Source organism: Drosophila sulfurigaster, chromosome 2R (genome assembly GCF_023558435.1).
Source record: "Drosophila sulfurigaster albostrigata strain 15112-1811.04 chromosome 2R, ASM2355843v2, whole genome shotgun sequence".
NCBI classification, from domain to species: Eukaryota; Metazoa; Arthropoda; class Insecta; order Diptera; family Drosophilidae; genus Drosophila; species Drosophila sulfurigaster.
In genome coordinates this window covers 17731139-17757228 of record NC_084882.1, presented here as the reverse complement: position 1 = coordinate 17757228, position 26090 = coordinate 17731139, and the positions used below count along the sequence as shown (strand labels likewise).

At 37.6% G+C, this 26090-nt stretch overlaps 1 protein-coding gene across 3 annotated transcripts; it reads left to right on the top strand.

Annotated features, from left to right (window-relative positions):
• Positions 1 to 379: 379 nt before the first annotated feature.
• LOC133837551 (tachykinin-like peptides receptor 99D) lies at positions 380 to 24867 on the top strand. 3 transcript variants are annotated; one of them, XM_062268347.1, is made up of 11 exons: positions 382 to 885; positions 10356 to 10778; positions 13650 to 13888; positions 17016 to 17190; positions 19842 to 19971; positions 20079 to 20161; positions 20506 to 20656; positions 20814 to 21010; positions 23478 to 23617; positions 23701 to 23766; positions 23856 to 24867. In XM_062268347.1, the coding sequence occupies exons 2-11, from the start codon at positions 10570 to 10572 to the stop codon at positions 24074 to 24076; spliced, it is 1611 nt and encodes a 536-aa protein (XP_062124331.1). In that variant the 5' UTR covers positions 382 to 885; positions 10356 to 10569; the 3' UTR covers positions 24077 to 24867. The 3 variants fall into 3 exon arrangements, with proteins under 3 accessions (XP_062124334.1, XP_062124331.1, XP_062124333.1); XM_062268349.1 differs by lacking the exon at positions 382 to 885 and adding an exon at positions 1174 to 1245; XM_062268350.1 differs by lacking the exons at positions 23478 to 23617; positions 23701 to 23766 and having other exon boundaries at positions 380 to 885; positions 23856 to 23998.
• The last annotated feature ends 1223 nt before the right edge of the window (positions 24868 to 26090 follow it).

Sequence of the window (26090 nt, the reverse complement as noted above, 5' to 3'; positions counted from 1 at the left end):
TTTGCAGCTTATGCTCAGACAACAAATGATAACATTTTGAGGGCGTTTTGCAAAAAAAATAAAAGCTGATTAAATTGTAGAGAATGCAATTGAAAGTGCACTTCAAGAGTACTTGTGGCGAGCAAATAAAACGCAGCAGCAACAAGCGAAATCAAATCAGCAGCAGCAGCAACAAGCGCGCAGTAGCAAAAGCAGAGAATCAGCAGCGACCTGCGTCTGCTCGCCACTTTGTTGCGCGTCTCCTTCTCCATCTGGCACTTTGTCGTTGCCTTTGCCACATGGCTACTGTTTGGCTGCTGCTACGACTGCTGGGCAAAACACAAAACTCAACACTGGCAACTGGCAACGGCAACTGGCGACGTCGTCGCTTTGCCTTCAGTTCAGTTCAACGGCAAACTCGCGCGCGAACAGTTCGAAAAAGGCGACGAACGGTGTCGCTTGTTGTGCCACTGTGTCTGTCAATTGGGATAAGTTGGAAAATGCTTAACGCATGGAAAATGCCGGCGGCAACATTTTTTTCGTATCGTATCGTAATTAAATTTTGGGGGCCAGTGAATTGAATTCCAAATTGAATTTTCTCTAAAATAAACATAAAAACATTAAACAATTGACCAGTGCAGTGCAAGGTGTGTGTTCCGTTTGTGTTTATGTTTCTTGTATCCAGCAATACAACAACAAAATAATAAAATAAAATGGAAAAAAATGGAAAAATTTGATTATGGGCCGTGCTTTGAATGGAACCAATAAATATTTACATAAAATCGCTGCTGCTTAAAAAAATAACACCATATAAAAATTATAATTTATGAGCGATTTAAAATTCTTTTACCAAACAAATTTCACACACATTGCTCATACGCCACGTGATTCGACAGGTATTTCCCGGTAAGCTGAAGATTTTCGAAAAAAAATTCGAAAGTACTTGAATAGTTTTTGTTGATCTTTGAATGCGTCAGTTTAGTTTTAATTGATTATTTGCTGAGCACTTGGCACACTCATTGTTATTTGAGATTCTTCAATTGCAATAAATGCGGATGCAAAATGCGCGGTTGAGTGAAAAGTGAGCTCGACAGGAAGCGTATACTTAATATTATGTTTCAAAGCCATAAATTTAATTCAAATGTTGCGCTTCTTACCATTTCAAAAGAAATTTCACAATTACCAAGGTTTAGTACTTTAAAGAACAGCACTTCAAGCGAACGCAAAATGTTTTGAGTAAATATTTGAAATAAACGCAAAAATAATGTGCGTTCTCTAAGATAAATAATAGCTAAGCAAAAGTATTTTTACACTCAAAGATAATCATATCTTCTAAAGACATAAATTTAAATGCCAAAATAATGTGTATTTTTTGAGAAAAATAATAGCTTTGTAGAAGCTTAAAGATAATAATATTTTAAAAGGCATTAATCTAATTAAATAGTAATATTTTTTAGAAAAAGCACAAATAATGTTCGTTCTCTAATCATATATTTTGAAGACATTGAGCTAATTTAATATTTATATTATTTAGAATAAACGCAAAAATAACGTGAGTTCTTTAAGGTTTGAGCCAAAGTATATTACACACAAAGATAATTAGATCTTTTTAAGTCATTTAATTTATAATATTTTCTATACACAATTAAAACTCAAGATAAACCGCAAAACGAACTTCTACGCAATTTGTGTCAAGCATCGTGTGCTTACACTCGATTTGCCTGAGCTTCTACAACGCCCAAAAAATATTCAAATCGAGTGAATAATAATTGCATATTAATTGAGCTTCGTGTTTTGTGCTTCTTCAGCTGAGTGCAACGATTGCTTTTTGTATTTGTTTGAAAAGCCAATTAAGTGAGAAAATCCACAAGTTGTGCAGCACAAAAAAATGAAATTGAAGATCTCAAGAACTTATTTGTGTACTCGAGTAAATGAATCAATTAATATTCATTAATTAAGTTTGATTCGAATGCGAATTGCAAATTACATTTGATTATGCGGCTGAATGTAATTTCCGCCTGATTTTGCAATATTTTAACATAATTGGAATTCATAATTAAACTATCAGTTTTTGGTTGCAAATGCAGTCGAAACTAAAAACAAAAGGAATAAAAGAATAGAGTTGAAATAAAGTTGTCCGGCAGTTGAAGCGAAACTGATTCTATGCATATTTATGAGTAACAAACATAGCAGATTAATGAACATTTTCACTAGTTTAATTTTCTATTGTTTATGCATTCAACAATATACTATAGATATCAAAACGGATTTAGTCTAACGAAAATTTGTTTGGATTATGTATGATTTTAGATTTCCGTGAATTGTGGCAAATGTTTTTTGTGGCTTTTGTCACAACAAAAACAAAGGCAAAAACAAAAAAGAACTTTAATAACCAGTTGAAAATAAATAAATATTGCAAACGTTGCTTTTCTTTTCGTTTGTTGTAAAGCGGAAACATAACTCAATTTTCTACCTAACTTTTCGTCTATCTCAGCGCTGTGTGTGTGTGTGAGTGTGTGAATGTGCATGTGTTCAGTGTGTGTGAAAATACATAATGTGGTTTTTGATACCGACAAATCTCGTAAATCAATCAAAGCGCCACTAACCCATCCAGCACTAAATATTTAATGTCGAAAATGACGGTCATCCGGCTGAACATTTGCTCAACTTGATTCCAGCTCTGCCAAATAAACGGATCAAAATGTGAGAGTGCAAAAGAGAAAGGGAAAGAGAAAGATAGATGGAGACTTTGTTGTTAGCCTAATTTAGCCAACTCACCAGACAAACGGTCAGCTGAGCTAGTAATAGGCTAACATAATGAAAAACCACGAGCACTGTGGGTCCGAGCTTAGTGCGACCAAAAAGCTCAAATCCTTTCAACACGAATTGCTTTTAGCGACCCCTGATGCCACGTCACATTAACGTATTGAGGAGAGTCAAAAGTGTGTGAGTGTGAGTGTGTGTATGAGTGTGAGTGTGAGTGTGTTTCGGCAGCCATTAGTTGAACTTTATGCGAACCAATGCGATGCGATGCCGTTGCGAATATACTTCATGTTTGTCCTTGGTCCATGGTCCTTGGTCCAGGACCCGGACTCGGCCAGTTTCTACAGATTCAGTCGGCGGAAAGGTCTTTAAACGAATTAGAATGAATGCCATATCGTGTGCTCGTTCCCATTTACGTTCCCGTTCTTGTTCTCTTACTGCTTCTGCTGCTGTGCTGTCATGCATCAAAACATTTAATTAAATTGGAACTGAAGCAACAAAAGCCCGGATCCTCTCATGCCTCTGCTCTGCCCATGGAGCCACTGAAAAACTGGACAGTTCTTGTGCCCACTATCTTTTGCAGTATATGAATTTAAAATGAAGGTAACGGGACTAGGGACCAGTAAATAGCAACAGCAGCTACAAGCTGAAGTCCTAAACAACTATGTTTGTATGTCTGAATCATGTGCATATTTTAACGATTCCAGTTTGTTCCACAGTTTATAGTATTTCTTAGTTTTATTTTATTTTTTTTTAGCTTTCAGCTTTCCAAGTGCTCTGAACAGCTTCACTCAACCGACAACTGTCCCATCCACAATTTTATCCTTCAGTCGGAGTCAAGTCAATCTAGCTGAGAGTGCGTGGCAAGTGAATGCTGTTTGCACTTGCAACACGTACTTGGTTACTTGAGATCTCATCGCATGCGATGGCATCGTCTGGACTCGCTTTGTTCCTCAATTTACACATAATTGCAATAAATTGACTGCTCACAAAGAGGCAACAGCAAAAAAATGTAGAAGAAAACCGAACAGAATTTATTATATTCACCCTTAATACAGTGTTCGAGTTCGAGTTCGCATTCGAGTGTAGTTGCAATGCAATGTCTCTTGTCTGAGAATCGATTTAGGTTTTGCCATACACAGAGACAGCCGGGGCATAAATATATCTGTTGGCCTCTTAATAAACTCAGTGGCGATAAGATAAGGCATTGAACGAACCTCTTGTATGTATTCTCGCTCGAACTTTAGCATTGGCTTTGGCTTTGGCTTTATTTTCTTGGCCTTGCTACATTTGGTGTACTTTATCCGCTGAGGCGTACAACAGGTCGTATGAGTATCCTCTGTATCCTGCTCTACATACAGATTGTGGCTTTAAATAAGCATCATATGCTACTTATTGCAATGTCATGCATAATTCACTTTAATTTAAGTAACGATAAAGTTTTCCAAGGCGGAAAGAAAAAAGGAATTTCTTGTTCCACTTCTTGTTCCTGTTGTTCCTCGACGGCACTCGTATTCTAATATTTGCCATAAAGAGCAATCAGCGTTATCAGCCCTTTGTAATATGAAACTGTAAGACTTTCTGACAAGTTCAACTTGCATGCGCTTTGCAAATTTATGAACACACAAAAGTTTGACAGCGTGTTCCTTTTGATTTAAACCAATTTAAATGATGATTTGCATACGCTATATATAGAAGAATACGAAATCTTGACAAAGCGCTTAACAAAAGTGTTAAGTACTGTATGATTTTAGCTGATTTTTCCTCCCTCCCTCCGCCTGGCGCGGCGCATGTAATTGCTTTCATTTTAAATATTTTAATACACACGCAAACAAATTAAAAGCGCATAAACAATTTATCTCACGCCCACATAGACATGGTTTCTCCTCATACTGAAAACAGATTGCCAGCGACGTATACAAAAGATGCTATATAGCAGATATATAAATATATATGTATGGATGTATGGATGTGTACGTACCCCTTTTATTCCAGTATTGTTTAGCATTTTTGGCCGCTTTTTGCGAGGTGCGAAAGAAGAACGAAACACACATACCCCCGACACTCGTAAATACATTTTCGGCTGGAGCAGCTCATGTAGCTCATTAAAAAAATGATGTTTTGATGAATATATATTTTGTTGTTGTTGTTGTTGTGTTCTTTTTTTCTGGTAGGTCTGGTCTGGTCTGGTTTGGTTTTTGCGGCCAATTTATAGCATGGGGTATTTAATTAAATTTCATTTCACTTAAATATGTTTTTCGTGTGGGAAAATTAAAAATGCTACGTGCTCGTTTAGAGCCTCGACTGCTCAACAACGGCAACAGCAACGGCAACGGCAACAAGCAAACACGCTGCATACATACGCAATAGGCCTTGGTAATTACAATTCAAGTTCATTTCCATTGTGCTCTCGCGGAGCAGAGAAACAAAAGCTCGAATCTGTAATGAAAAGCAAAAGTGTTCGCAGCCTCAGCCTCCGTCTCAGTCTCAGTCTCTGTGTTAAAGCTGCAGCCCACCAAAAAAATGGGGGCTAGGCGCATTTTAGCATTAAATTGTTTTAGAACTTTGCCACGCCATCTCAATGGAGTGACAGAGTGCGAGCGAGAGAGGGAGGCGGAGAGACAGTGACAGAGTGAGAGTGAGAGAAAGTGGCAGAGTCCGGAGTGTGAGGTGAAGGTTTGTGCCTAAAAGTAGACCAGCATGCTGCATAGCGACTGCCGGAACCCATTGCTTATTGACATACATACATACACATGCGTGTGTGTAGCACCCACACACACATACCTACCATGAGGGCAAAGTTATAGCAACAATGGGGCAACTGCCTCGAACACACACACACAACAAGAGAGAACGTTGCAATCGACTGTGCTCGACTGCGAGATTCCCGCTACCCATTTTCAATAAAAGCAAAACAGTGCAAGGTCGGTATTATCGACATATTACAGTACAGAAAAAAATACTAAAGACTATGTGTCGTATAACGCCAAAATACTGCATTTAAAATATAGCATAGAAAACAGAGAAAGAGAAAAAAATACCCTAAAACTTATGTGTGGTATAACGCTTAACTATACTTAGAAATATATCAGATTGGCAAACAAAGCAGTGAAGACAAGACAGCAGGAAAAGCATTCAATAACTTTTAAGATATTTATTTGATCTTAACGAAATTTGCAATAATAATATGACTGTTGTTATTGTTGCATGTACCAGAAAGCATTTTACGCTTGCTGAAATCTAAATAAACTTAATCTGTGCAACAAAAACAAACGTTGTCCAATATTTCGAGCTTTATCTCTTATAAATTCGAAGATCTAATAATTTCTAATACGGTCAGCAACACAGACAGATAGTCTTGGATATATTTATATGTATATCGTCATGGCGTTGACGTTGATCAAGAATATATCTAGTTAATGGGGTAGAAAATATCTCCTTCTTCATGTTACATATGTACATTTTCTATTGACACATAATTATAATACCCTTTTACTCTATCAGTATCAGGTATAAAAACTCTTTTATTATTGCACACATATTTATATACATATGTGTAAATGTGCTCTTTTTGCTTCTGCTTCTGTTTCTGCTTTTTCTTTGCCAGGGTGCACACACACCCTGCACTTGACTTACCAAACAAGCATTATACCCTATGATTCAGTCAGCACAAATTCCCCCGAGCTAGAGGTCATCCAAGTCTGACCTAAATACATGTTGAGTCGATAGTTTACAAGCGTAATCCAGGAATTATCATATAAAATGACTCAGCGCTTCGTTCGTGTCAAACGAACCTGGCATTAAACGAATACCTTTGGCTGTAACTATTTTATTGCAGTGTAACTCTTTCTCATTTTTTTTATGAATTTATATTGAAAAGTGAACAGAGAGTGACAGCACGACAAATTCATTTAGATGGTATGCAGTATATGCCATAAAATATTGAATAATTCTCAACACACGGCACACGGCGCGTATACGTTATCTGCCCGCATGTCGCATCGGATAGAAGAGAGTGGTAAAATGGCATTACCAAACCATTGCCAAACTTGCTCATCCATCCATCTCCCCAGGCATCAGCTACCGTTGAACAACAGTCTGTCTGGCTGTGACTTTAACAGTTTTCAACAATCAACTCGACGGCACGTGACAGTTGGGCTATTTTTCAAGTCAACAAAAAAAATAATAAAAAAAGAAAATAGAAAAAACGAAATCCAATTTTTTGTGATTATTGCAAAAAAAGTCATCACTCATCAGGTTCCCGAAATGTTGAAACTCTACGCTACTATGTTCTACGCTCTCTCTTTCACTCTCTGTTAGTTTAACAAATATTTTGTGCACAAATATTTTTAGTTGATTTCGTGGGGCATTCGTGGCCATTGCAGTGAGTGTCTATCAGAGTTGCGCTTTGTAGTTCATTTCGCTGAAGTAGTTCAGTTGTTCAGTTGAACTAACTTTTTGCTCCTATAGTTCAATTACTTTGTTCATTCGTTTAGTTCAATAAGCCTTGTTCTATTCCGCATAGTTCTTTTCGGATCTATTTAGGTTCATTTAGATCGTTGCTGTTCGTATTAGTGAAACTTAATTTTGTGTTCATTTTTTATTATCTGGAATTTCTTAAATTTTAAAATATTTGATTAGAGTGATGCGATGGGTAGATGCGATGGGTAAAAACGTGCAATCAAAGATCATGTTCAGATGATCAAAATTAGAACTAAAGGAACATTCGACCAAAAATAATAAGCGAACGTTAATAAAACTCAAATGAACTAAACGAGCCATTAGAATAAACGATCTAAACGACAATTTGACTCAAATCTACAGAATATAAAAGACCATCAACAATCTAGTTTGTTAGTTCAGTGTTCGATCGAACTAGTTCAGAATGATGCGACACAACACTACTGTCTACTAAAACATATAGCAGTTTTGTCTAGGGTAGTCTTGGGGTTGTTCGGGTTTGTAGCGCGATGCCAGAGTCTGGGTAGCTGCCAATTATAGCCAACATTCTTTTGAAGTTTGTTTACATTTCATTAAGACTACAATGCCCGACGAGTCGCCACAACTGCAACGTAGTGCTGTCTCCTCTACACTCTCTCTCTCTCCCTCCTTCTCACTCTCTTTGGCTGGTTCTCTGCTTTCAGTCGCATCACAGCGAATGCATAATATTGCCATATGTTTTGTTCGCTGTTAAAGTATGCGTGGCGTATACGTAATTATTGTCAGCGCCGGCAAACTTGACAGTAATTGATTTTTGCATTTGTTTAACAACAATTTTAGCCAACGCGAATGGAATTGAATTTGAAAATGTCGGCAGATTAATTGATTAACTGCTTTGGCCACATAATCCAGCATTATTAATGAGCAGAGGGCATTTTCATTTCGACGACATCATCTGCTCAAGCGCGAGAGACCGAAACCCATTTCAATAAAGAAAAAAACTGAAAATTCATTTTCATTCTGTTTGCACTTGAAAATTTGTTTGGTATATTTCATTCTTTTCTGTGGAATTTAAGCATCATAAATACGGAGAGTTAAGGGCTCAGTCGTCGCTTAATTTGGCGAAAAATGTCAAACCATTGGCCGGTGGTGGTTGTGGTGGTGACGATGATGATGATGATGATGATGGTGGTAGGGTGGTTGGGTGGTGTCCTCATTTCGTTGAACTTCAAGTGGCGGCCAGAGAAGTCTGTCTGACGTTTCCGTCACTCGCAATTGTCTCAATCTGTCAGCAGCAGTTTCGGTTGGCGGTTGAAGGGCGAACAGCTTAAGAAGCTGGCTGCCACCGTTGCCACCGTTGAGTTCAGTTCACTTGCCACTTGCCACATCTGTTGGTCTTTTATCAAGCAAAGAAAAAAAAAAACGAAGAAACTTTAACTGTCATTGCGAGCGACAAATAAAGGGAAAGTAAAAGCAATTTTCTATGCCAGAACGCGCCAGTCACCAACACTCTCATTCTCAGTCTCATTCTCAGTCTCTGTCTCAGGCTTAGCTTTACCTTGTAGTAACAGCTACAGGTGAGTGAATTTAGAGCTCTGGGGACAAATTTCTATAAAATGTTTGTCTCGAGTGTGAATGTATGTATATATGGAATTGGATTAGTTTTTTTTCCCGATTTTTTTTTTGTTGGACCTCTTGCTGCTTTTCATCAATTGTTTCAATGCTTATTTGTCCAGGCAACAAAAGAAAAACAAAAGTAATTGAAAACAAAGCAAAATTGAAAAGTCTATTTTTATATATATTTTTATCTTTCTTGCTTCATTCGTTTATAAAAAACCACAATTGTTTGTATTATTAATTGCATTGTTGCCGTGTTGAGAGAGATTTTGATTAGATTTGCCACAAAATGCGAGTTGAGGAATTAATTTTTAATTTACAATGGGTATCTTTAAGTCCACCATGCTTCAGACTATTTGTGTTTTGAGAGTACTAGAGAGTATTTATCAAAGACAAGAAATACTTCTCAAATGTTTGTCGAGCTGATTTCAAGTGTTTTTATTGATAAGCAATTGAGTGTACTCATTGCCACAATTCAAAGTTTGGAGAGCAAACTTTGATTAGAATGCGACATATCAAACTCAAACTTAAGTTGAATTTTATTTCATTCTTACGTTTTTACTTACAGTATAAAGCAATCAATTTAAATGCATTTCAAATTTGTGTTTATTATTTCTTTTTAACTATTTAATCTATTGCTTGCGTGTAATGATAAATAGATATATTTGTGGTATTCAAACAAGAAATAATGAGTGAAAGTTAATGTGTGAAGTGAGCAAATATTTTGAGAGTTTTGACTGTAAAAATTGCCAACGCAATTATTTATTGACGTGTTTGCTCAAATGCTATAATAGAAAAAGATAAAAGATTTTATCACAATGGTCATTATCAGTTTGATTGTTGAAGCCTCGTTCAATTCCCAATTTTATCAGAAATGTTATTTATAGAAAATGTTGAAAGCTTATTTAATTTTCTTTTGATATTCTAAGCAAATAAAAAGTATATATATTTATCATTAAAAATAGTTTAAATGCTGAACATTTTAATTTGCATTTAAATGCTGCCTAATTAGTCAATGTCCAGCTTAGAGTGTCGAACTTTTAATTGTCTTTGATGTTAACAAAGTTCTTTGCTAATTTAAAAGTTTGTCCAATGAAAAGAAATTGAAATTGTGAAAAGTGAAAAAAAGTGAGTGTGTGTGCGTATGTTTTTTTGAACTTTAAAGGTAGCCAAGCTTATTTACATTTGGCTACACATGAATCCTGGAAAAGCCTATTATGCTATTATGATAGACGAGAATGTTTGCAAGAATCACAGAAAAAGTTATTTGCTACTCGTAGTTCTCAATGGAAAAACCGCAACTGTGACAAATACACAAATCAAAATTCAATCGCAATCGCCACACAATGTGAGTGGTAAATAAAAGTTGGACAGAGAAATCAAAAGTTTAAGTCGACAAAGAGGCAGACAGAAAAGAAATGCAGACGCAGACTCACAGAGTGGTCCTATTTTTGTGGTTGAGTGAAAACACGAAACATCTAAGAATTATTTTTGCCTTTTGGTCGCCTCAAAATGAAATTAGTTAAATGTATTATTGTTCTCTGTTGTTGTTGCAGGCACACGAGCAAGCAAATGGAAACCAAATAGGAATAGGAATAGCAATTCCCTCCAAATAAAAAAAAAGGACACGCAACATTAGTCAGAACAAACAAAGGGAACGCGAGGCCAAGGACAAAAGGGGACAACGGGAGACTCCCAGAACGCCAGTTAAAAGACTGGTCTCTGTCTCTGTCTCTGTGTGTCTCCGTGGTGGAACATCCGTCACTCGTCATGGAAAACATCGATGAGCTGGTGGACAGCAATGACAGCGACCATGGCAATGGCGACATCAGCTACAGCTGGAGCAACTGGAGCACTTTAGCGCCAGCCATCATCTACAATGCAATGAACAGCGTCATGGCTGTGGCCAATCAAACGCCACTTCCTGATTTCAATCAAGATTTCCGACACAACAGTTTGACCTACAATCTGAGCCGGGTGTAAGTAAACATGGTGCCAAACAAAGCCATGGCAAGCCAATGCCTAATTATGACACAAATTGAATTAATGCACAACACACGCAGCCATTAAACGACTCTCCAAGATGGTCAAAGTTCTAAGCTCTCTTTCTCTCTCTCTCTCCCTCTCTCTCCCTCTCTCTCACTCTCTTTGAGTACCTCACACTCTTTTGCTGAGGCTGCTTGATTCAAGTAGATGAACTTGCTTCACTTGGACTCAATTCGTTTTCGCTTTGTGTGCTAACCATGCATATCTAATGACTCCACATTGCGGCATCCATTCAGCCATTCACTCAGTGACTCATTCATTCATTCATTTATTCATTCGAGCATTCACTCACACACACTCGCTGCAAGTCGCCATTCAATCAGTCAAGCATTTCCGTTTACTCTACCCAGCTCTTGGCTTTTTATTTCCGTTTCAAATACATTACATTGATGGCCCCCGCACACAACAATAACAACAACAAATACACATTTCGCATTTTATCTATCCGATTGTCGCAGTGTGTGTGTGAGGAGCTGACTGCTTAATGTCGTCTTCTGTTGTCCCCTGGGGAACAAAAGGCATATTTTATATTGAACAGCGAGCATCGCGAGTCTCAATTTGATACATAGCAAAAACAGGTTATGTTAACATTGTAAACCCTAACAGTTGATTTTTAAAAAAATAAAATAATATAAGAAATCATTACGTTTTAGTATTAATTACAAATATCCCGCAGATTTCAGATATATTGACAGTTGATTTTTAAATTATATTTTCATTAATATTTACTAAAATTTTAGAACCAGTTTATTTTTAAAACATTCAGTTATAAAAATTCAGTCATAAAAAATCATTATATTTTGATTTTGATTAGTTAATAGTTGATATTCATAATATATTGATATTTTGATATTCATAATATAATATAACATTTACTTAGCAAAATCACATTTTAAAAGAAATTGATACAAAATCATCTTATAGTATGTTTATAAGCTAATAGAGTCTGCTGAGTTAACATTTGATTTTTATAAAAAAAAATAAAAAAAATTATTAGATTAGAAATAATAATATAAAATATGCTACATTAAAAATTCTGCTAAGTTACCAGTCGATTTTTATAATAATTTTAAAGATAGCATTTACTTAACATCTTATTACCGCTTAACATGAAAGGAAATGTACTTTATTTCATTTTTTGTTGCTTTTTAAAAATCTTAGGGTATAATGCAGTCTGTCAATGCTTTTAGAGCGGTCTTTTTTACATATTTAACGACTACGGCAGTCGTTTTGCTGCAGCTCAAATTTGTTTACTCCTCCCACACACACACACACAGCCATTGACTCTAGCCACATAAGTACTCGCTGCCTCGCCTAGCCAAGGAAATACAGATATGGAGGGAACACAGAAAGAAAGAGCGCAGAGGGACAGCGCTGGGAAGACAGAGATAATTGCTGCGTTTGACGTTTTGGCAATACATTTTCTGAGGTCCTGAGCGGCCTTCAAGTTGCAGGCAAATGGCAACGGCAACGGCAATAGCAATGGCAATGGCAATGGCTCATCTAGGATGGCAACGACATCTTTAAGTTGATGTAGTTGAAGTACGACGTATCTTTTGCTGCTGCCGCTGCTGTTGCCAATGTTTTCTTTTTATAACTGTTTATTTGTTTGCCTTGCCGCCGCGTCGCGTCGCATTGTGCGCTCTTGGGCTTAATGCAAAAAATCAAAACACACCAAAAGAAAAGAGCTCGACAATAGCAACAACAACAACAACATCATAGGGCCACAGCAACAATAACAGATTTATTTTTTATTTTATTTTTTACCATGACATTTTCGTGTGCCTGCGGCTGCTGCATGAAATGGTTTTCTTTAGATTTTGTTATTTTATTTATATGTATTTTTTTCCTTCTTTTTTATATGCGCTCCTCCCACTCGTTGTGTGTGCCTTTGTGGGTGACTGAGAAACTAGCCGCCTTGGCAAAAATCAATAATCCTCTTTGCACTAGGCCAATAAACAAAAGGGGACTTATGCAAATGGCCCCCCGAGTCCACGTTTTTGAATCCATCACACTAAAGTGATGAGAATACATATTTTAATTGCTCTGAAGAGCTGGCCGTAAACACTAATGACACTAAAAACAGCAGCAGCTCAGTCTGCGTTCCCCTTCACAGTCCTTTGCACCCTTCGCAGGCAGCTTCTTTCTATATAGAGAAGAGAGAGAGAGATACGAGAGCAAGCACACAGCTTACATATTAAATTACTTGTGTCCGGGGCCCTTAACGAGCCGTATAACACGAGGCCGATAGACTCGCACATATTAAGAAGGAGCCACACACACACACGCACACACACACTCACGCCCTTCACTCGTTTGACAGACGATGCGTTGTGGCGCCTCTTTGTTGCCTCTCTTGCACGTGCTCTACTTGGGTTGCCTCTTTAAACAATAAACCACTAAATCTATGTCTCAGCTTGTGTTGCCCTTTGCCGTCTCTATGTGTGAATTGCCTATTTAAACACACAAATACACATACACACACACAGAGAGAAAGTGAGCTAAATAAACAATCGGAGACAGAAAATATTAAAAAGATGTCGACTGCGAAAGAGACTGAGTAGTCGGAATGGTTTCATGTCGCAGAAGGCGCACACAAAAACACGGATTTGTCAACTCACGCACAATTACATACACCTAATATCCTGGCAGCAACAGGACACCACACTTTGCACACTCGTTGTGGCTTAACACACATAATCTTTATGTCAGCGTAATACAGCATTGTTCTAACACTCTTGCTTTCTCTTTCTCTTTCCCTTTCCCTTTCTCTTGCTCTTTTCTATTCTCATTCATTCACACAGTTTGCCCACTGGCATTACGGGTCTAACAGCCGGAGATGTTGGCTTCGGTGTCAATGGCGATCACGAGGATGCCGCATCGCCGGATGCCAAGTTTGCCTTCGTGGTCCCGTGGTGGCGTCAGGTGCTCTGGAGCATACTCTTTGGTGGCATGGTAATTGTGGCAACTGGCGGCAATCTAATTGTCGTCTGGATTGTGCTGACCACCAAGCGGATGCGCACCGTGACCAACTATTTCATAGGTGAGTGCCCAACGAGGCGTATACTTAATACACATCACTCATACGTCATGTGAACTTTTGTGCCTTTGCCTTTAAGCTTAAAGTTCGTCAAGTCCAATTAGACGCTGAACGTGCTGAATTTATGAAATTGTTAGCTTAATCAAGTTCTCAAGGAAAATTGTAAGTGTGTGGCAATGATTAATGAGGCATTCGCCTGACGGCACTTTTAAGGACTCCACGCTGCATTGCGTTGCAATTGTGCAAATGCAAGGAAGCGAAGCCATAAACTATAAAAAGAGAAAGAGAGTATGCAAGCTAATAAATGAGATAATCAAATTTTGCAAACGAACACTTTAATGCAATTAGATATGCCGCTGCTTAAGGTTTTTCGCTTTTGGGCACTTTCATTAAAAGCAATGAAAGCAAAAGTCCGAGAGTTAACTAATGAAATTTCTTGTCATCACAGCTTGAGGGCGTCGTTTGGGCCTCCATAATGATATTATGCTGACAATGCTCTTTCAGTTTTGATTCGCTTTGTCGTCGTCTTTTTGCCCTTCTGCTTCTGCTTCAACTCATGCATATGCCATATTCGAGTCATTTATTTTATATGCAAGGCATATGAGAGTCTGCCAGTGTATGTGTGTGTGTGTACTTTGACTACACATGTATTTGTATGCATTGCATTGCAACTGCCATTGCCAAAACCATTAAAAACAAAGCGTATAAAAATGCAACAACAGCAAACTAACCCCGGCCAGATGCTGTCAGCTGACTGCCTTCCGACAATTGTCACACACACTAGCATACACACACACACACAGACACACTCTTACTATACAGTCAACTGCATAGTCGAAAGCCCGGCGGCCTTATGCATGCGCTAGTTGACAATGAAAAAGGCTGACAAAATAGTTGCACTGTCAGCCATAATGGCGTCTGAGAAACAACCTCAACCCCAAACGCAGGACACTAGCAAAAGAAGAAGCAACAACTGCTGCATTTACAGAGCAATAGTTGACTTGACTTTGCTTGCTGAAAATGTCTTCAGAGCGGAAACTCTGTTGTTGGCATGCCCCCAGCCAAAGTACGGTAAAGACCGACAAGGAGACCAAGGAGACTCCCTTTCTCTCTGTTATCATCATCTGTCTGTGAACTGATTATTATTATGTAAACTAAAATGCCTTGAAGCGCGAATGGCTTTGCAGGCCATTATGGAATTTGCATTTGTAAATTCCACATTGGCCAACCTTATTAGTTGGCCAAGAGTTCAACGTTTAGTCAGCTACTGCCTCTTATAAATTCAAAACACGCAGCAACAGAAAATGGAGATGAAGTTGGAGATGGAGATGGAGATGATGTTGGTTGAGCCAGGTTTATTATCAAAGCGAATCATTTGCATCTTTTGTGTTTTGTGTTCATTGTGCTATTGTTATTAGATTTTTATTAATTAAAACGAGGCCAAATCGATATTGAACTACGTGGCTGCCACATCGTCAGACTCCGCACAGACCAAAAACACAAAACACAAAAAAAAGGACGAGACGAGACTAAGACAGGTCGTTTGGCAAATGCGACACGTTCCTTGTTCTGGAGGCGTCAATGTTGGCCAAGAACTACACAGTCCAATGCCTCAGAGAACATTTGTTTTATTCGCATTGTTGCCGTCGCTGTTGTTGCTACTGTTGTTGTTGTTGTTGTTGTTATTGCTGTGGGTGTTGTTACGAGTGTTGCTTTTTATGCTTATTTTCTCTTGCTGCTTATCTACATAGATAATGAAAAGTAAACAATGGGCAAAGGCAAGCCAGCCAAACTCATCGCCATCGCCATCGTCGTCGTCGTCATCATCATAATAATAATAATAATAATAATTTCGTCTCTTTCCATTTTGGCTACCCACGACACCACTTTTCTCAGCCCCCTCTCTTTCGGTTTCATAGTGATTCATTGGCATGTAAATCGTTACAAACATACTTACTATACTCGTAAAAACGCGAATGAAAGTAAGAATTATGGGTTTTGTCTCTCTGCTCTCACTTAATTATGCCAAGTCTCGTAGAGCTCTTCTGAGAAAAACCCCGCCATGAACTGCACTTAACTCTTTCGCTAATTATAAATGTACAGCGCATAAATAAACGTGAAAAATACAAGACAAACAAACAAATAAAACACCCAACAACAGCAGTTGCTTCTCTAACGCCCCAAAAATTATTATGTACATATGGCCAAAATATGTTTTGTACCTTTCGTTGCCTTTTACCTTTTTATCTGAGTTGTTAAATAACTCTCTCTATACCCTGCATGAAATGCAAATGGTGGGCACATTAAAGCTATGCAAATATCACTCAACTTGCTTTCAGCTTTTCCTCTCGTTTCTTTTCTTTCCTTTTCTCTCCCTTTCCCTTCTTTTTTGCTGTGCGCTGATATTGACACTGCGTGAAGTTAAGCTGTGATTAAGGCATAAAGACTGCAAGCACAATATGCTAAACTCAGCGCAGTTTTGAGTCAGACTAAAAATATACAAATTATTCTTAATAAAGTTTAGGTATCTAGTAAAATTGGAATAAGATTTTTTGTAATGCTTAATAGTGTATTTAAAAGACAGTTTTTAGCTTAGAATAAAAGTAAAAATGAAATGGACTTTTTTATTAAGATTCAAAGTAATGAAAAGTTAGTAGTAGTCTGACTTTGCAATTTATTAAAAACTTTCCTATACAAAGAAATTAAATTTAAAGCAATTATTTTGCTAGAATATTCATGAATATAATAATAAGAAATTATATCAACAATGCTATAAATATTCCCTTTATCAAAGTGGGGTAATTTTTGTGAAAAAATACAAGCGTAGTTTCCATTAATGCATAAATTTAAGTCAACGAAAGCTAAAAAAAAGTTTTTTATTCTATTTTCCGTCATTAAACCCACCAAGATGGGATTCATTATGAGCTTCGGTTTCCGTCTTTAAGAAGTATCTTTTAGGCCAGCATATCTTACCACATAATCACCACTTGTTGTCTCAGATAATTATGTGATTATTTATTTAGAATTCGGGTATTTGCAAGTGTCGCATGATTTCCTCGACTGAAACTAATCAAGAGCACCTGTTTGCTTTCTTTTCTGTTTACTTTTGTCACCTGCTGCGTGGTCACAGTGAATCTCTCGATAGCAGATGCGATGGTCTCCAGTCTGAATGTGACCTTCAACTATTACTATATGCTGGACGGTGATTGGCCCTTCGGCGAGTTCTACTGCAAGGTATCGCAATTCATAGCCATGCTGAGTATCTGTGCATCGGTGTTCACTCTAATGGCCATTTCAATCGACAGGTAAGTGAGTTAATTCCCAACAAACTCCCAATTTATGTGTACTATACTCGTATATACATATATTTGATATATGCTCGTGTATAAGAGTACTCAACAAATTGCAGACGTGCGTGGCTCGTTTGCCAAGTTTTTAGGTCGCTGTGATTTGGGTGCAGTTACCCTTATCAATCTCTGACTCGACTCGGTGAACCCAAAAAACGGATCAATTTAATATAATGTACACATATGTAGTCATATGTATGTCTTGCATTTTGATATGTTAAGCCAACAAAATTGACAATAAAAAAAATAAAAATAAAAAAGGGGTAAGAGCATGTCAATAGCTTGTTGCGCTCCCAGATATTGTTAGCCAAATCGACGCCATCATTCATCGAGCCAAAACGTGAAGCTCGTTTAGTGGAAAGCCAACGGGGGATTTCACACAATAAGCAATCGAAACTCCAAACATTATGTGCAGTTCATCAATTCTGACAAGAGCCTGTCAAGTATCGTCCCATTTAAAGGTCTCACTCAATTGATTTAAATAAAGTTATGGAAAACAACAAAGAACGTTTTTAAATTTCCCATTTGTTGACTCCATTTAAATTCATTACGTGGCCAGAAGGTTAGATTTCAGTTGAGCTTTGCAGCAAAGAGACTTGAAATGTTGCATCAAAATAAACTAATTTCCTTCTACCAAAATGCAACTGGGGTCGAGTTTAAATTTCATTAGTTTCCATTAAGCGAGGAACTGCCAAAAATGTACCAGCTTAATTTGATTTTTGCGAGTACATGCGAGTGAAAAGGTTAGCTAAAGGTGTTTCATCGTTAAAATACTCTCTTTTTTTAGACATGATCACATGCAAAGCTATAGCAAACTATAATAGCTAGGAAAATTATTTTATGAAATAGTATTTAAATTGTTTAGACATCAGTATAATCTTGTATTATTTCAATAATATCAAACAGCCATAAGCAACACATACCAAAGAAGTTTATTTTGATAGTATTTATATTTGCAAGAAAATTCCTTTTAATATTTTATTTGAATTGCATAATTTTATTGTAATTGCCTAAACAGAAGAAGAACTTATTTTAAATTTTGTAATTCACTAATATAAAATGCAAAGTTTGTTTCAATTTCTAGTTCTATTTATAGAACTGTGCTTGTTTATTTTTAATGATTGCATCGAAATGGTTTCACTTATGTTAACCTTAAGCAGTTTCAAATAATATAAACATAAATTCCCTGCAGTTCTGAGCGCTAGTTCGTTGCTGGTGAAATAAGCGCTTACCACCCCCTTATCAATCTCTCGCCGACTCGACTCGGTGAACCCAAAAACGTCGATCGAATTTAATATAATGTACACATATGTAGATTCATATGTAATGTCTTGCATTTTGATATGTTAAGCCAACAAAATTGACAATAAAAAAATAAAAATAAATCGCTGTTTGTTTACGCGGGGTAAGAGCATGTCAATAGCTTGTTGCGCTCCCAGATATTGTTAGCCAAATCGACGCCATCATTCAAATCGAGCCAAAACGTGAAGCTCGTTTAGTGGAAAGCCAACGGGGATTTCACACAATAAGCAATCGAAACTCCAAACATTATGTGCAGTTCATCAATTCTGACAAGAGCCTGTCAACTTTATCGTCCCATTTAAAGGTCTCACTCAATTGATTTAAATAAAGTTATGGAAAACAACAAAGAGCGTTTTTAAATTTCCCATTCCCATATGTTGACTTCACTTAAATTCATTACGTGGCCAGAAGGTTAGATTTCAGTTGAACTTTACAGCAAAGAGACTTGTAATGTTGCATCAAAATAAACTAATTGCCTTGTACCAAAATGCAACTGGGGTCGAGTTTAAATTTCATTAGTTTCCATTAAGCGAGGAACTGCCAAAATGTACCAGCTTAATTTGAGGTCAATTTGCGAGTACATGCGAGAACGGCCGGTAAAATAGTGCTTACATGGGACCCCATGGAACTGAAAATGTTGTCTATCGCTATTATAAATTAAAAAATTTACAATTACAAGGTGTTTTATTAAAATACTCTCTTATTTTTAGACATGATCACATGCAAAGCTATAGAAAACTATATTAGCTGGAATTACAATTATTTTATGAAATAGTATTTGAATTGTTTATAAATCAGTATAATCTTGTAGTATTTATATTTGCAAGATGCAAATTCCTTTTAATCTGTTTATTTAATATTTTTTGAATAATGCATACATAAATTTGAGATGTAATTGCATCATCATCTAGGAAACAACAGCACAAAATAAAACAAAAGAAGAACTTATTTTTAATTTTGTAACTTTTTCACTAATATATGCTTTAAAGCGCAAAGTTTGTTTCAATTTCTAGTTCTATTTATAGAACTGTGACTTGTTTATTTTAATGATTGCATCGAAATGGTTTCACTTATGTTAACTTTTAAGCAGATTCAAATAATATAAACAATGCAATTGTGTGAGTTTCATATTTCCCCAATTCGATTCAATTCTGCGCTTCTCTTTGTAAGTTACCCAAAAATGATATCGCGAGCGCACTTAAATAAATTTTTGGTTGCACTCATGCGAATTAAAATAATTAGTTTACAACGCAGCTGCCCCTTTTAAAAGTTACTCGTAGTGTATGTATACTTTTTGGATATTGCAGGTACGTGGCAATTATGAAACCACTGCAACCGCGGATGAGCAAACGACGTAATTTGGCCATCGCCGCGGTCATCTGGCTCTCCTCGACTCTCATCTCCTGCCCGATGCTGCTCTTTTTTAAAACCGAAGAGGTGCTTATACAATATTTATGTGTGTCTGTGTGTGTGTATGTGTGTTGCCTCTCTGACTGCCATTGACCAACTTCGCATCGCTTTTTGTTTGCTTTTACTGCTTTCAGGTGCCGGTGCAGAACACAACACGCAGCGTCTGTTTTCCTGAGTGGCCAGATGGCCAAACGAATCACTCGAAGCAGGAGCATCTGTAAGTATTGCAACTAAAAGGAATTGTGTTTGCAGTTTGTTGCACATGCAGCTATAAATCAGTAAATCAGACAATTCGAAAGATCTGTTTATCTGTGTCATAAAATTTGTGTCACACAATCACCACAATCACCGAACAAAGTCACATCGAAATGGCGCATAAAATACGCTTTAGAGCCATTAAGTTAGACAGCTGGATGGACTGTCATTAAATGTCGATTCAAATAAAAACTGACAGCACATTAGGCGATTGTTCATTTACATATACGATGCGATAATGATAATGATGGCTTGTTACACTTATCTATACATCTGTCTCTCTCCCCTTACTCTCTCTCTCTATAGCTACAACATACTCATTCTTATACTCACCTACTTTCTGCCCATTGTCTCGATGACGGTCACCTACTCGCGTGTGGGCATCGAACTGTGGGGCTCCAAGACCATTGGCGAGTATACGCCCCGGCAAGTGGAGAATGTGCGCAGCAAGCGAAGGGTAAGTCAATGTCAAACCCCTTGCTTTCATGCATACAAAAATACGTATTAATGCGCTGCCCCAAAAAGTATGCTATGCTTTTTGTTAAACACTTTTTGCAATTTGCATAAATATATCGTTATACTAATTTCTACATATATTTTAATTTTCCGCTTAGGTTGTCAAAATGATGATTGTGGTCGTTTTAATATTCGGCGTCTGTTGGCTGCCCTTCCACACTTACTTCATTATTACATCCTGTTATCCGGCCATCACTGAGGCACCTTTCATTCAGGAACTATATCTCGCAATCTATTGGCTGGCCATGAGCAATTCCATGTACAATCCGATTATCTACTGCTGGATGAATTCGCGGTGAGTACTCTTACAATCAACGAGAGCAATGCTCTCAAAGGTTCCGCCGCCTCCTTTTGCCCTTTGTCAGACGACAAATTATGTAATTTGCGGTTGAATTAGCGTTGAGGGCGCTAAGTGCAATGCCACAGCCACTTGCGCCGCTCACTCAGACTCTTCACGCAGTGCCCTTGCCACAGCCACAGCCACATCCACACACAGAATGTTTGCCCACATTCCACACAGTTGGCTCCTCTAACGTCACTCACTTAGTCAGCTCGTCAGCTAGCCACTCGCTTAACTTGTTGGCCGGAAATGAACTTGACGCCCTCAACTCGTCATCATCATCATCACCATCAACATCAGCGGCAGCAGCAGCATTATCAGCATAATTATTCTTATCATTATTTTATCTTCATTTGGCTTCGCGCATTTAGAAATCGTAAGTTGTCTAATCGCAGCGAGGGAGGTTTATCAAGTAAAATGAGAACAATACAATTCTACCTCGATGCAGGATAATGAACAAAGTCAAGAGTGTGGGAAGTAAAATAAATGAAAATTAATTTTATTTACAGCAAAGATTTCTGATGTATTTGCTATTATTATTGTAATCCATAGAAATATTTCATTTACTTTCATTATTTGTCTACCAAGCAGAACAATTCCTTTGCTTTAGCAAACACTTCCTAAAAGTTGACTCTCAGAAAAGTCAGAGTGACTAAATCCATACTAGCAAGAATTAAATCATAAGAATAAACAAGTGTAGACTGAAAAAGGAAATTAATCTTATTTAATGAAAAGCAATCTGATGTATTTAGTTTTATTATTAATGTATATGCAAGAGCATATTTTTCTATTTTTTTGTTTTTTTGTCTTCCAAATTCAAGAAAATTTTCTTTCAACCATAAACAATTCATAAATGTTGATTTCCATTCTTGCGTAAGTTTAATTCACATAACGAAATATTCAATGCAGAAAAGTGAAGACTAAAATAAATGCAAATTTTTCTTTTAAAGAAAAGATTTCAGATGGATTTACTATTATTGCAAGGAGTATAATTCCTTTTCATTAGCAAACAAAAGTTGATTTTCACAATTCTATAAGTTCATACTTCAAATTCAAAACAATTTCCTTTCATCCACCAACATTACTTAAATGTTGATTTAATTTACTATACAACGCGAAATTTTCAAAGCAGAATGATAAAAAAGTAAAGACTAAAAAATATATTAATTTTATTCAAAAAATAAATTTCTGATTTAGTACTATTATTTCTACGCATGGAAATATTTTAGTAAGCAATCGTATTTTACACTCTTGTGTAAGTTCATACTATAAACTCAAACATTCGTTATTCACTCTATAGAGTGTTCACTGTATATACTCGTATTTTGAATAATTAGACCGTTATATCGCCTTAGGCTCGTCAGCAGTAGGCGTTTGCATGTTCAGATTTCGATCAGAGAGTTTCCATTTCAAATTAATTGAGCCATCCTCGTTGAAAGCTATCATATATCTAGCATGCCATATGAGTATACAACTAGTTTAGCAAACACACAGACAGACAGTGAGTGAGTGCCACATGTGGCACACAGTCGGGCCTGTGATGTGCCCTACGTGGCCGTGTGCCACATCCGCTAAGGGGGAAACGTAACTGATTGCAATTAATTTGGCCCAGTCAACATGCCAATGACTGTTGCTGTCGACGCTGCTGAAGTCATGTTGTATTGGGCGCGTTGCTGATGTCCTGCCGGTTTACGTGCATCGCAAAGTTTGACGCCAACACGTATCAACTCTCCACCCAGTTGTGGCAAACTGCGGCGCCCTTATGTAAATGATGAGAGTCCATAAAGGTGGTTGCGCTACCCTGTAAAAGAAGATGCACCAAAGACGAGTCTACTCAGCATATATTAAAGTCAAAGAAACAAACGAAAAGTCGAGTAGTCTTTACTCTGACTTGTTTATTATTGCAAGTACTCGGTGTCTAACTATGTGAGTGTGAATGGCGAATGTTGAATGGTGAATACAGAGTGAAAGAGCATGAATAGTGAAACGTAAATCAAGCAGGTTGACGTGCTACCAAATCATTCAAATGCCAAAGGTTGCTTGGTTTACCACAGAAATAACTGCAAAACCAGATCGAACTCGAAGAGAGAGAGCGAACGAGAGAGATGTCAATCATTCATTCGATTACACGTAAACAGAGATGGAATGCTAGCTGTGTAATGCAAATAACATTAACTGGAGCAGGTTACCAGCTCCAAGCTGTCGGCAGCCTCTCCAGCTTGAGTCAGAGAACTGGCATATCTTTTAATGAACAGGCAAAGTTGGACTTGGTCAACATCTTTAGCATGCGCTGCTGATTATTTATTCCATTTTCATTTCCAAATGGATGCACATTGACCCGTCAAGACAAGTCACAAGACATGACATTGCTTCCTTGTTCCTTGTTGCTCATTGTTTGCATTTCGATGTAATGTATTTGCAGGTTTCGCTATGGCTTCAAAATGGTCTTTCGCTGGTGTCCTTTTGTGAATGTGGGCGCCGAGTCGCTTAACCGCCGAGATAATCTCACATCGCGCTACTCCTGCTCCGGTTCACCCGACCACAATCGCATCAAACGGAATGGTAAACGCTCCTGCGGCTGCCTAATGACTTCTGTCTTGATTCACGCACTCTCTTTTTGTTTTGTCTTTTGCTGCTCCAAACAGATACGCAGAAATCCATACTGTATGCCTGTCCCGGCTCACCGAAATCGCATCGAGTTTCGCACTGCGGTAAGCGAGCTACGATTGCAATTTGAAATTGCCAGGGCAACAGTTACACAATGTTTGCAAAAACGATTCCCTTTTTCTTCTCTCGCCAGGTCTGCTGCGTAACTCGGTGGGCCGAACTGTGGAACAGGTTGCCAGCGAGGGGCAGCAAAGGCACTCGATGCCGGTCAGCAGAAACAGCGGAGGGCCGATTAGTCTGCGTGGTCACAGATCGCCGTATCAGCAGGAGATGCAGGAACGCTGGAGCAGCGACAAGTGCAGCAGTGGCATTAACATGGCAACAGAAAGTCGCACCACAAACCTTTTGCCTTGACAGACAGCAGCGGCAGGAACATCAGCAACGTCGCCGGAAAGCATCGAGTTGCAGCTGCAAATGCAAGTCGTTTGCTCCTCTGGTTACAACAATAACTATCGTCGCATAAACAATGTGAACAATGTGGCAAACACAACACAGACAGTGGCTGATGACAAAACTTGGCTGTAGGTTCCTCTCGCAACCTTCTCCCAATCATGTCTCGAATTTATGTTTAGCGAATGGATACTGTTAAATACATAATTAATTGATGTAAATGTAAACCAAAAGCAAAATTAATTGATAGACTCCACACGTAAACGTCTTACATGCCAGACAGACAAGTGAGGCAAATGAATGAATTGAATGAATGAAAGCGTGCTGCCAACGGGGCGAATACGTTATGCGATTCGTGGAAATGATAACTCACTTATGTTCAGCTGCCATATCACATTTCATAAGCATTCATTGCGGCTACATTAAATGCGTGTTTAATACCAGAAACCAAAAACTATATATATATATTATTTCGTTGATCTAAGTGCTAAATATAATGGATAAACCATAAACCAAAGTCATCTATGGATTTAAAGCAAAATGAAGACTTTATAATTCTATACGTGTTACACTTGTATATAAACTTAAACGTATCAAATACTTACTACATACATAATATATGGTAACAATTCTTTAACTCTTTAAGTTATGCAAAATTTATGTGTAAATATAAATATAAATTGTATTTGTTTAGGCACGATTCAACGTCTGCCTCTCTGAGAATTGTGAATAAAGCGTCTTACTCAAATGCGATACTCGTCTTAAATTCAAAATTATTTTTTATGGCAGATTGATGAAATCCCAACCCATTAGGTGGCACTTGACACGTGGCGCCTAGACGACGCTTCTCCAAATCTCTGGCTGGCATAACTAACTTCATGTGCAGAGAGATGGAAGAAAAATTGTATGTAAATATAAATAATCCGACTGCTGCCACAAGGCAGACGTCGCTGCATAAACACATGTTTAGAGTAAGGCTCCATGCAGATCTCTATGTACACCTTGAAGCTGTATTTGTGCGCTTGTCTTGTCGCCGTATCAATTTTTCATAAGTAACCATTTTTGAGCAAATTGCATTTGCCTTTATTTGGTTTATGTGTGCATATGCGTGTGTGGGGTGTGTGTGTGTGTTGATTTCAGCGTGTTGATGTAATTGAGCATCTGTGCCGCCTGCCTCTCGAGTTCCGGAAAATTTCGCGTGGGTGCCCTTTAAAAATCGGCCGGAGGCCTTTGCTAGTAATATTTGCATAGATGTGCACAAAACTCTTCAAATGCGGCGCCCCTTATGAAATTTCCACTTTAGCGGAATAAGTATATATGCTTAGAAATAAGTATAGACATTTCTATTCCGAAAAGTAAATACATACATATACTTTCATGTGTGGAGACAAATCTAGCACTTCTGCTGAACAAACACTCCGTAATTTCTCATGCCTTTCATTTGTTAGGGGTTGGCTTACTTTACTCTCATTTCATCGCACATTTGTGTCACTAGATTTGCCTAAACTCCTGATTAATAATTGATTTGCTGTCGACTTGACTTGTGGCATATAATCATGTTTGTGTAACGTGCAACTAAGCAAAATGATTGCATAATTAATTAAGCATTCGCCAGCTGATTGCTTTTTGCATTTTCAATTGCTCTTTTTGGGAGTTACGATTAGAATTGATTATCGAGTCTGTATGTGCATTAATTGAACTGTATTTAGTTCATGCTTAATGCATTTGCATTTGCACTACATTTACTCGAGAGGAAGCATCCGCTAGTGAAAGTCATTTCCCATAGCATTTCTTTTGACATGCACTATGGGTAAGTATAAGTGTTTCTAGAATTCACAAATTGTTTTTAAACTAAGCCATACGGTTTTATAATACCTTTACTAATGTGTTATTATTATTATTCGTGTTGTGGAATTACCCCTTAAATATATTTTACTTTTTATTTGATTTCAATATTATTTTACCTTTTAAATATTTT

What these genes read in the sequence shown, in the direction of transcription:
- LOC133837551 (XM_062268347.1), top strand. Translation starts at nt 10,570, where the DNA reads ATGGAAAACATCGATGAGCTGGTGGACAGCAATGACAGCGACCATGGC. An exon ending in CACTCGAAGCAGGAGCATCT is followed by an intron (nt 20,162 to 20,505) that starts GTAAGTATTGCA and finishes CTCTCTCTATAG; the next exon opens with CTACAACATACTCATTCTTA. An exon ending in GCATCGAGTTTCGCACTGCG is followed by an intron (nt 23,767 to 23,855) that starts GTAAGCGAGCTA and finishes TTCTCTCGCCAG; the next exon opens with GTCTGCTGCGTAACTCGGTG.